General features: G+C 39.0%; 1 protein-coding gene across 1 annotated transcript; it reads left to right on the top strand.

Moving 5' to 3' along the window:
• Positions 1-8,807: 8,807 nt before the first annotated feature.
• On the top strand, positions 8,808-10,051 carry LOC107764502 (24-methylenesterol C-methyltransferase 2). Its single transcript, NM_001324850.1, is given in 1 exon segment — positions 8,808-10,051. A coding segment is annotated over 1 exon segment (1,074 nt). The 5' UTR covers positions 8,808-8,839; the 3' UTR covers positions 9,914-10,051.
• Positions 10,052-10,765: the final 714 nt, after the last annotated feature.

Raw genomic sequence — 10,765 nt, 5'->3', positions numbered from 1 at the left:
GAAATACCCTCAATGGAGAAGATGAAGAAGAGGAAAGTGGAGAGGCAGGAGAGGATGAAACAATGCCATAGCCCGCCAAAGGGACGAGGACCCTCATCGGCCAAGAAGACCTCGGACCAATGGAAAGCGTCGACCTTACTTGCACGGCTACTTTGAGTCCACTTCTTGGGACACTAAGCCATGCAAGCCACCGGCAGGAGGCACCACATCACCCCGCGGAAAGCAAAAGGGGCGAAGTGCCACACCAGACCGGGGTATAAAGGTGGGAGGTGATGTATAGAGCGACCACCCTCCTGAGAAGCGGTGTAGAATCCAAATAACTTCCCAGGCCGGAAGAAATCGGCCTTCCCGTCACATCGTTTAGAGCCAACAACAACAACAACAACAATAACAAACAAATCAGTGTAGCAAAGGAGGGTCCCGGAAAGAGGCCATGTCATATTTGATAAGAACGCCACCAAACAACTTTGAGGTCGTGGGCCTCAGCCAAGAGGAATGGCACTAGATGAGGACGAAAAGAAGTTCAAAAAGACTTCAATTTATAGAAGAAGGGTAACGCAACAGACATGCGCAATCAATGCCCTTTGAAAAAAGTAACCGATGGCGCCACTAGTACCTTTAAAAGACGTATCGACAAGCATAATCAATGCGTTTCTAGGGAACTAAATCGACAACAGTACTATCGCTTCGAAGAACGAGAATTGGCAGTGCACTGAACGACGCTGAAAAGATGCGTCGATGAGATGTATCAGTTATCGCAAAGGCCCATCATCGGTATGATGTCATCATGAGAAGTCCGAGAAGGTTGGTATCAGAATCATTTCTTATCACTCTACTCTAAGAAATGCGGGGACTATCTGTATACGGTAAAATCGGAGGGTCCGATTTCCCGCCATCGAGGCACCTCAGAAGATCATCTCGAAGCCTTGAGGTTACAAGGCTACGTTCGAGTTCCTTTCCCTCGAGTATCATTGATGCCCAACCCTGGGACAATGTTGACCACGACTTCGATGGAAACGGGGAGTTCCCAAAACGCTCGAAAAAACCCGACAAGGATTGGTAGGCTAGTCCTGACACAAATCTAGGCGTTGACTAGCTATATTGTCCCCATATCTTTGTAATAGATGCATTATGTACTATGCTAAATCTCCCCTCCTATATAAAGGGGATCCTCGTCATTTTGTACATAACTTACTACTATCGCTCCACACGAAATATACAAGAACATTCTCATTGCTCTCTAACTTGCTCTCATTATTTCATTTATTTGTCGGTTTCTATGTATTGTTCATCATTTATTGCTTATCATTGGACATAAAGAGCCTCCGTTGCTTTTATTATAATTGTTAGTTGCACCTCGAGTACCCTCGATAGCCCTAAGTCGAGCCCAGAATCGACCTAGAGGCCTCCGAATTGACGAGCTCGAGGCCCCAATCGTCAACCCACCGGTTTCGTTATCACTATATTCCTAACTTTTATCACATCTCTAAGTCTCTCACATAACATTATCTGCTTAACAACTAGCATACAAATAAATCACATATTTTTAAAATCCCATAATCAAATTTAATTGTTATTACCATTTTCACAGTAAACAGTTTTCTTCTTTGACACCACCTTTCAGCCATGATGATCTTCTTCAACAAAAAACAATCATAGATCCTAAGTCCTAACACAGACAGCCGTTTTTGAGACCTTTCTTCTCCAAAAATACCCTACAGACCTTAAGCTTGAGGATTAGCGACCAAATGGAAACAAAACCAACGACCCCGAAGCTTCTTCATCACACAAAACACAACAACGCCGATCCCCATCGTCACTCCATGGAAGACGAGAAAAGAGCTCCTAGTCGCTGCTCTTTCATCTCATGACCAACGACAGAACAAAAACGGGCCCCTCCTGAACTTCATCTTCTTCTACACCGCAAGAGACAAAAACAAACCCCTGAACCTTCCTGCCAGCCGCTGTCAAAACCAGCTCCAAACCCAGCGAGAAAACACACAAGAAAACCAGCCTCATTTTCTCATAGGAACAACAACTCGAATTGATGTTGTTTTTCGCAGAGAAACATCCTAAAACAATTCCAAATCACCTGTTACTGTCATGGAGTTTGCTGGTTTCATTTTCTTGTTTAGTTTGAGTTTTCCAGCGAGCTTCGATGTCGCCGGAGGTCGTTGTGCAAGGAATCCGTTTCAGTCGTGCATCGAGGTACTGTCTACCGGTTTCCGGTTCTAGTTCCGTCCGCGGTTTGTTACATTTCGAGTGTTAAAGCTGTTTTAAAGAAATTCTGCTATTGAAAAGCTATACATAAAGGTCCATTTCTCACTTCATCATCCTCTTAAGTTTTATCTGCGTGTTCTTGCTAATAGGTTTGGATGATCATGGTTGCTATGAGATTGTTTCGCTTGTCTTACTATCAATCTATAATCTGTTCAAAATAGTGTATTTGTTTGAGTTTGTTGGCTCATAACTTTGTTTAAGAGTAGTCAATTAATAACCACTTCATGGAGTCGACGGTAATAAAATATGATTCAATCTTAGTGAGTTAGTCTGATTTAATATTAAGCAAGCTTGTGAACATTAGAAATTAAATCTATTTGCATGCTTCAGGCGCGATATAATAAAATTATCATGGCTACGGGTACGGTTCCCGTGACGTAGTTGTGATATATAATTTCCAAATTCGGGTGTGCATTTCATGTGACCCGACTTCAATTTTCAATAATGTTAAATAAAATAAACATGTCGTGAACCACGGGTGCATTTCATGTAGCATGGTTTACGATGTGTTTGCAAAAATAAACAAGTGTATGACGATCACGAATTTTCATAAAATTTTTTAAAAACTGTTAGAAAGTTAAAAATGCACGTAGGTTTAAAACACAACAACAACAACAACAACAACCCAGTATAATCCCACAAGTGGGGTATGGGGAGGGTAATATGTACGCAGACCTTACCCCTACCCTGAAGGGTAGAGAGGCTGTTTCCAGGAGACCCTCGGCTCAAAAGCAACAGAAGCCGATATATTAGTATAATAAAAATGCATAATAAAAATGCATAATAAAATAACAGCAATACAATAGATATGAAATACCGAATACGAAATATGAAAAAGATGGCTTGTATAGTAAAACTAGCAGGTAAAGCCCTGCATCAATAGACGACCAATGACATTCTTAGTCTAACTCCTAACTGGCTAGTCTCACTCTATTGTGCTGTAGAAATATTCACAACTCTCCCCTAACCTACAACCGCAATACTCGACCTCCATAATTCCCTGTCAACGGCCATGTCCTCAGTAATCCTAGGTCGCGCCATGTCCTGTCTGATCACCTCTCCCCAATACTTCTTAGGTCGTCCTCTACCTCTCCGCGTACCCACTACAGCCAGTCGCTCACACCTCCTCACCGGTGCATCAGTGCTCCTCCTCTGAATGTGCCCGAACCATCTGAGTCTTGCTTCCCGCATCTTGTCCTCCATGGGGGCCACGCCCACCTTCTCTCGAATATCTTCATTCCTAATCTTATCCATTCTTGTATGCCCGCACATCCACCTCAACATCCTCATCTCTGCTACTTTCATCTTCTGGATGTGTGAGTTCTTTACCGGCCAACATTCAGTTCCATATAACATGGTAGGCCTAACCACTGCTCTATAAAACTTACCTTTTAGTAACGGTGACACTTTCTTGTCACACAAGACTCCCGACGCTAACCTCCACTTCATCCACCTCACCCCTATACGATGTGTGACATCCTCGTCAATCTCCCCGATCCCCTGGATAACCGATCCAAGGTACTTGAAACTACCCCTCTTGGGAATGACTTGAGAGTCAAGCCTCACTTCAACTCCCGCTTCCGTCGGCTCAACTCCAAATTTGCACTCGAGGTATTCCGTCTTTGTCCTGCTCAACTTGAAACCTTTAGACTCAAGAGCATGTCTCCAAATCTCTAGCTTCTCGTTGACGCCGCCTCGTGTCTCGTCAATTAGAATAATGTCATCAGCAAATAGCATACACCATGGCACCTCTGCTTGAATATGATGAGTCAGTGCATCCATCACCAGGGAAAATAGGAATGGGCTGAGCGCAGACCCTTGGTGCAAATAAATTAGATAATTAGGCCAATTAATAATAGTTGAGTGACCGTGCTAAAATTACGGAACCCGGGAATGCCTAACACCTTCTCCCAGGTTAACAGAATTCCTTATCCGGATTTCTGTATTCGCAGACCATAAATAAGAGCCAAAACCTTCCTCGATTCGGGATTTTAAACCGGTGACTTGGGATACCATAAATTATCCGAAGTGACGACTCTAAAATTAAATAGATAATCCTATTTCGATTATTGTCACTTTAATTGAAAAAACTCCCCTATACTCCCTTCCGGGGTAGAAAAGGGAGGTGTGACAAGCCTAACTTTTATTGTTGTAATTTTCTTTCTTCTTCCCTTCTTTTGCTTGACACGTCTTTGTTTTATGTGTAGGACATCATCAAGTTCAGGGATGAGCTGAACCAATGTGAAGTTGAGCTTAGGAGGGCTTCAGATGAAGGGAAGGCCTTGAGAATCCTTTGTAGCCAAAAGGAAGAGGAGCTCAAGGATCTTCGGGCCGACTTGGCCAAAGCTCAGAACAACGAGGCCGAGCTAAACAAACAGGTAACCATGATTTCTATAGAGTATGGTCTTCTTGGCCTTACTGCAGAGGCTAACACTTCGATGTCTCAGCTGCAATAGAAGTTGGAGATGATTGGGCAACTCCGGGGCGAGGTCGATCAGGTTAGAGCTGACTGCCAACGATGGAAAGAGAACATGTATCGACTCGCTGCTGACAAAGAAGTTGCTTTAGCTCAACTGGCCTCGGCTGAGACTCAGCTCCGAGGTATTAAAGTGAAGAACCTGGCTTAGGGCAAGAAAATCGAACTTGATTTGTGGTTTTAAAGATATGTGATTTAGCTCAATACCAATTAATAATCAAGAAGTATAACGTATAAATGAAAGAAATGAGTGAATCAAACCAGTGTTGCTAGACAGTATCAACCTCAAGCCAGAGTGACCTCGAGATGGATCAAGAACAATAAAGCAAGAATAATAAAGCTTAAAGGACAATTCTGATGAACAATGAACGAACAAGTAAGAGAGTATATTCTTTGCCAATGGTTAGATGATCTTTTCAAATGATTGGACTCCCCTTTATATAATAGGGGAATCCTAAATAAGGTACATTTCTATTTACAGTAAAGAATCTTATAGGGACAACTGTCTAACCACCTAGTACGGTTCGTACAAATCTATTCCGGGATTTACACTGTGATCTTGGGGACGTGGTAGGAACCTCGCTCATTTTGTTACAGATCTGTAACGGTATTATCTCGGGGTTAAGCACATTCAGCTTCGATACTCATCACGTACTTCGATCCTCGAGCCTTACCCTCTGTCCTTCGAGCTCGAGTCTGGTCCATCGAGCTCGAATTCGGGCTCAAAGCAACCCCTCGAGCCCGGGAAATCGGGCGTATACATGCTCTCTAATTTTCGTTCGGCTCTTGTGATTGTCGTTAGTTAACTAATTACCCTCTTAATTATTTGACATTATTTTCCTTGTCGCCCTTCTAAGGAAGATTGACACATTTTCTGACAAGTAATTTAAATTCTTATTTTGCCATTGACATAACATGTTGCAGGACTCATTGGATACAAAAATCTTAATTGATATGTGTGGATAAGAACCCTAAAATGTTCCATGTGTCCACTTTGACTATATGAACAAAATTTTTGCTCCTAAACTGCACGGTGTGACTTGTATCATGGAGGTAATATTTTAAAAAGGTATGTGAACGTCTCTTTAATAGTAACTTTTTTTTTTTTTATCATAATATATTAATATTTACCAGTTTCAGTGGCAAATTAGTGTGATCATTTAATTCATTTCACTTTACAATTTTTTGAGCCAACAATTTGAATCTCAGCTTTTCTCGAGAACTTTTTCTATTATTCTTTTTAGCTGATTTTTTTGCAATAATAGCATAATGATAAATTACAATGATGATTATAGTACCCATTATTTGGGTGCGTTAACTTCATTTTCTTTTTCATTTTTCCCTTAAAATTGATTTTACTTTTGCCAATGAAAAGATGATGTGTACATCGGCAACTTTTGTTGAGACAATCAGGATAAAGACGAATAATAATACAAAAGCACCATAATATTATTTTTGAAACAAAGGAAAGTGAATTAAGAAAAGTAACACAATGAAAAGAACGTGGATCTGATTTATAATTTTGCTTGAAAAGTTAACAAAGTAGATCGAAGTGTAACTTCACCGTTGTCATATTCCATAGTTAGATCCGATACATTTATCTTTCCCTAGAATATTCGAGCAGAATCTTATTATTTTGTTTGTCACGAAATAATTGTCAATTCTTCCTTTTAGGTAGTATAGTTTTTTTAATTGTTGTGCATTTTAAATATCACAAAATAATTCCAAAGACGTACATTTATTATTTTTCAGAATAATTTTACCTATCTATTCAATTCTTTTTTAAATATACCAAAGTCAAGTTATGACAAAGCATATATTTTTTTTGGAACCTCAAAAAAACTCGCAACCGGTAAAACCTCCGCCCTTCGGATGAGCACTCTATGGGGTCGTTTGGTAGGGTGCATAAGAATAATGCTGAATAGGGTGTATTAGTAATGCTGGTATTAGTTATGCTTGCATTAGTTATGCTGACATATTTCTTATCCATTGTTTGATTTGATGTATTAAAACATTGCATAGTTTCTAAAAGAATTGTTTGTTTACAAAAATGCCCTCAAAACTAGTCTACACTCTAACTTTTTAAAAGAAACATATATTGAGAAATGTTTTTATATGAAAAAGTTGAAAAAAAATTATTTTATTTGTCTACCTATATTGTAAAATAAAATTAAATATTTATTTATAAAAAAGGAAATATGTTAAGTATTTATTTATTTACTAGGGATATAATTTTATTTTTCACTATTTGAATTATTTTGAACTTGCATTAATATACTAACTAGCATATTTTAATCAAGCATAAATTTTGAAGGACAATTTTGTCTTTAACTAAGCTAATGCATGCATTAAAACCCATTGCATTGCTAATACCATTGTTTTCTATGCATTAGTTATGCATAGGATAATACCAAATAGGATGTATAATGCTTGCATAACTAATGCATAAGTTCAAAATGTCTACCAAATAATATATTATTAATACACAAAGCTAATGCATGCATTAGCTTATCCAATGCATCCTACCAAACGACCCCTATGTGTAATGGGTAAATCACTATTGTGTAATAGCATGCAAACCATACAGAGAATATAAACTACACTAGACAAACCCAATGCGATAGGCTCGACCCATAAAATATTGAGGGGGATCGATCTCAGGTCATCTATACGAATGACCGCCCTCCAAACCAGCAAGGCCATCCCCGGAATATGACAAAGCATGTTTCTTCACTGTTCTCTTAATAATCTTTGCAAAATCAAAATTCTTCAATAAAAAATGGAGGAAACGTGATTGTCTCGTGTACAAAAGGCAAAGAGCCGAAATGTCAAGATATGCTTAAAGTAGATTAATCTTTTTTTGCGTTAATGGAAAATAAGATACAAGCCCCTCGCCCTCAGTTTTCAAAGTATCAAACTTCAAAATTTAAATGCCTTAAATCTTTCTTAATAAATAATACGACAATCGAGTAATTCTATATGGATACTTTGGTCTTAGGCGTCCAAAATCAGAAAGTGCAAATTCCCGCTAGACTTTCCGTTAGGAAATAGAGCCACCAAATCAGGACTCTTTAAAAGACATTTAATTACTATTAATTTATTTTATAAGACGTAGATTGCAAAAAGATACAGTATAAGAGAATTGAATCAAATCCAGAGTCACAAGGATAATTGGTAATTAAATCAAATCAAATGAATAGTATATATACAGCTGAAAAGAAAAAAAAAATACTCCCTTCGTCCCATTTCATGTGTTACATGTTTTGCTTTAGTATGTTTGAAATTTACACTTTTTTATATTTAAAATTATAATTTTTAAATTTATTCTATATAAATAGAATTTCATTTTTTTAATTTTTTTTATTCAACCAGACAACAACAACAATAACAATAACAATAACCCAGTAAAATTCCACTACCGGAGTCTCGGGAGGGTAGTGTGTAAACAACAACCAAGTAAAATCCCGCTAGTGGGGTCTGGGAGGTTAGTGTGCTACCCAGTAAAATTCTACTAGTGGGGTCTGGAGAGGGTAGTGTGTACGCAGACCTTGCCCCTACCCCGAAGGAGTAGAGAGATTGTTTCCGAAAGACCCTCAGCTCAAGAAAAAAAAAGACAAAAGAAGACAATATTAGTATTACCACAAAAATCGTAGGAAAAATAAGAACAATATGAAATCCAGAAGACAAGGTCACATAAAATGGGAGGGAGTAGTATTTTTTTTTTGACAATAGAAATGGTAGTATATACAAAGAAATATTGCTACTACGGACAGACCTCTCTATAACATTATCCTTATATAATAACACTTCACTATAAAAACTAAAAATTTTAGAAACTAAGTTTAATATTATGTTATACTAATATTTATTCTCTATAACAATATATTTCCTTATACAATCCAAAAATATTCGAACTTTAATTATGTATGACGTGTCATATCACTTGGTCAGTTGGTTGTCACTTTGTCCTCATGCTAAATACTTTTCACACGCTCTCTTCATAAAAAGCCACACCACTTCTCACGCTTCATTTTGCTCTCTTCTCATCACTTTCCTGTTTTCTCGCTCCCACAGTCCCACTAAATGGACTCTCTCACTCTCATTTGTACCGCCGCTCTTCTAGCTGCCGGTGGACTTTACTGGTTCGTTTGCATCCTTGGCTCCGCCGAGGTTAAAGGTAAACGCGCCGTCCAACTTTCCGGCGGGTCCATCGAGAAAGAGAATGTCCAAGACAATTATAAACAATACTGGTCTTTCTTCCGCCGCCCTAAAGAAATCGAAACCGCCGATAAAGTCCCGGCTTTCGTCGATACGTTCTATAATCTAGTTACTGATATTTACGAATGGGGTTGGGGTCAGTCTTTTCACTTTTCCCCTTCTATCCCTGGGAAATCTCACCGTGAAGCCACACGTATTCACGAAGAAATGGCTGTAGATCTAATAGGTGTTAAGCCCGGGGCTCGCATTCTGGATGCAGGTTGCGGCGTTGGCGGGCCGATGCGGGCTATTGCGGCCCATTCACGGGCTAACGTTGTTGGCATCACAATTAATGAGTATCAGGTGAAACGAGCCCGGATGCACAACAAAAAAGCTGGCCTCGATTCCTTATGCGAAGTTGTTTGCGGCAATTTCCTGCAAATGCCCTTTCCAGACAACAGCTTCGACGGAGCTTATTCAATTGAAGCTACGTGTCACGCTCCTAAGCTTGAAGAAGTGTATAAGGAGATCTACCGGGTAATGAAACCCGGATCCCTTTACGTTTCCTATGAATGGGTCACAACCGAATTGTACAGACCCGAAGACCCGGAACATGTCGAAATTATCCACGGAATTGAAAGGGGTGACGCTTTACCAGGGCTGAGGAGTTACAAGGACATAGCTGAAGTTGCTAAGAAAGTGGGATTTGAGGTAGTGAAAGAGAAAGATTTGGCTAGACCGCCATCGAACCCGTGGTGGACGAGGCTGAAAATGGGGAGAATTGCTTACTGGAGGAACCATATTTTGGTTACGATTCTTGCTTTTCTTGGAATTGCACCAAAAGGTACAGTTGATGTGCACGAGATGTTGTTCGTGACTGCTGATTATTTGTCTAAAGGTGGTGAAAAAGGCATTTTCTCTCCTATGCATATGATTCTCTGCAGAAAACCTGAAGAGTAAAATTAAGCTCTCTTTCAAATTCTCATTAGCAGTTACAAGTATGATGTAGAGATTGACCATGGAGGTTAATTTCGCTCTGTTGTCCCTCTTTTTTTGTTTTTCTTTTTGGACGATTTAATTTAATGTCGTTTTTTTAAATTCCTATTTTCCTTTCTTTTTCTTGTTTCTAGCTTGAATATTTGGCCTCTGATATGTTAGATCTCTTTCTTTTTGCTGCTGTTTCGACCTAAAAACTAGAAAGGATCCATCTTTATTTATTACTAATTAATCACTTGGTAATTTGACAACGGTTAAAGTTATTTCCATGTGGTTTGAGACGTGGAAATAATCTCAGATATTTAGGTAAATTTGTATGCAATAAACGTTTGTGGTCCGACTCTTCCTCGATTAGACTGTTCCTCGATTAGACTGGGCTGCTTTTTTTTTTTTTTTTTTTTAGTAATTTGACAATGTCCTCTTGTAAATTTCTGGTTACCTGGTAATTTCGGAATTACCGATGATGGTGCTTATTACATGTTCCTGTTTCCCACTTTCTGTGGTACTCTGATGTTTGTAGTATCTTTAGATATTTTCTAGGCTGGTGAATTAGTGGTGTTTGGTTGTGATTTCTGACTGAATTTGTTCTTTTATGTGTTTGTATGTAGTGGAATTTCTGTACATATTACGTGGCTGCTTTATTATTTGAGTAGACATTGCATGTGATTTGATTAGCTGTATGATCTACTTTCTCATTTGAGTCAGTCCCTCCCTCCCTCTTGTGGTCCTCTAGTACTTTGAAAATGAAGTCACAAATGTAGTAGTACTAACATAATTTGAGTTAGGGATTAGATCAGGTCCAGTAGATCAGCACGC

Source organism: Nicotiana tabacum, chromosome 7, assembly GCF_000715075.1.
Source record: "Nicotiana tabacum cultivar K326 chromosome 7, ASM71507v2, whole genome shotgun sequence".
NCBI classification, from domain to species: domain Eukaryota; kingdom Viridiplantae; phylum Streptophyta; class Magnoliopsida; order Solanales; family Solanaceae; genus Nicotiana; species Nicotiana tabacum.
The sequence above is the reverse complement of the archived record's forward strand: the minus strand, read 5'-3'. Positions and strand labels throughout refer to the sequence as shown.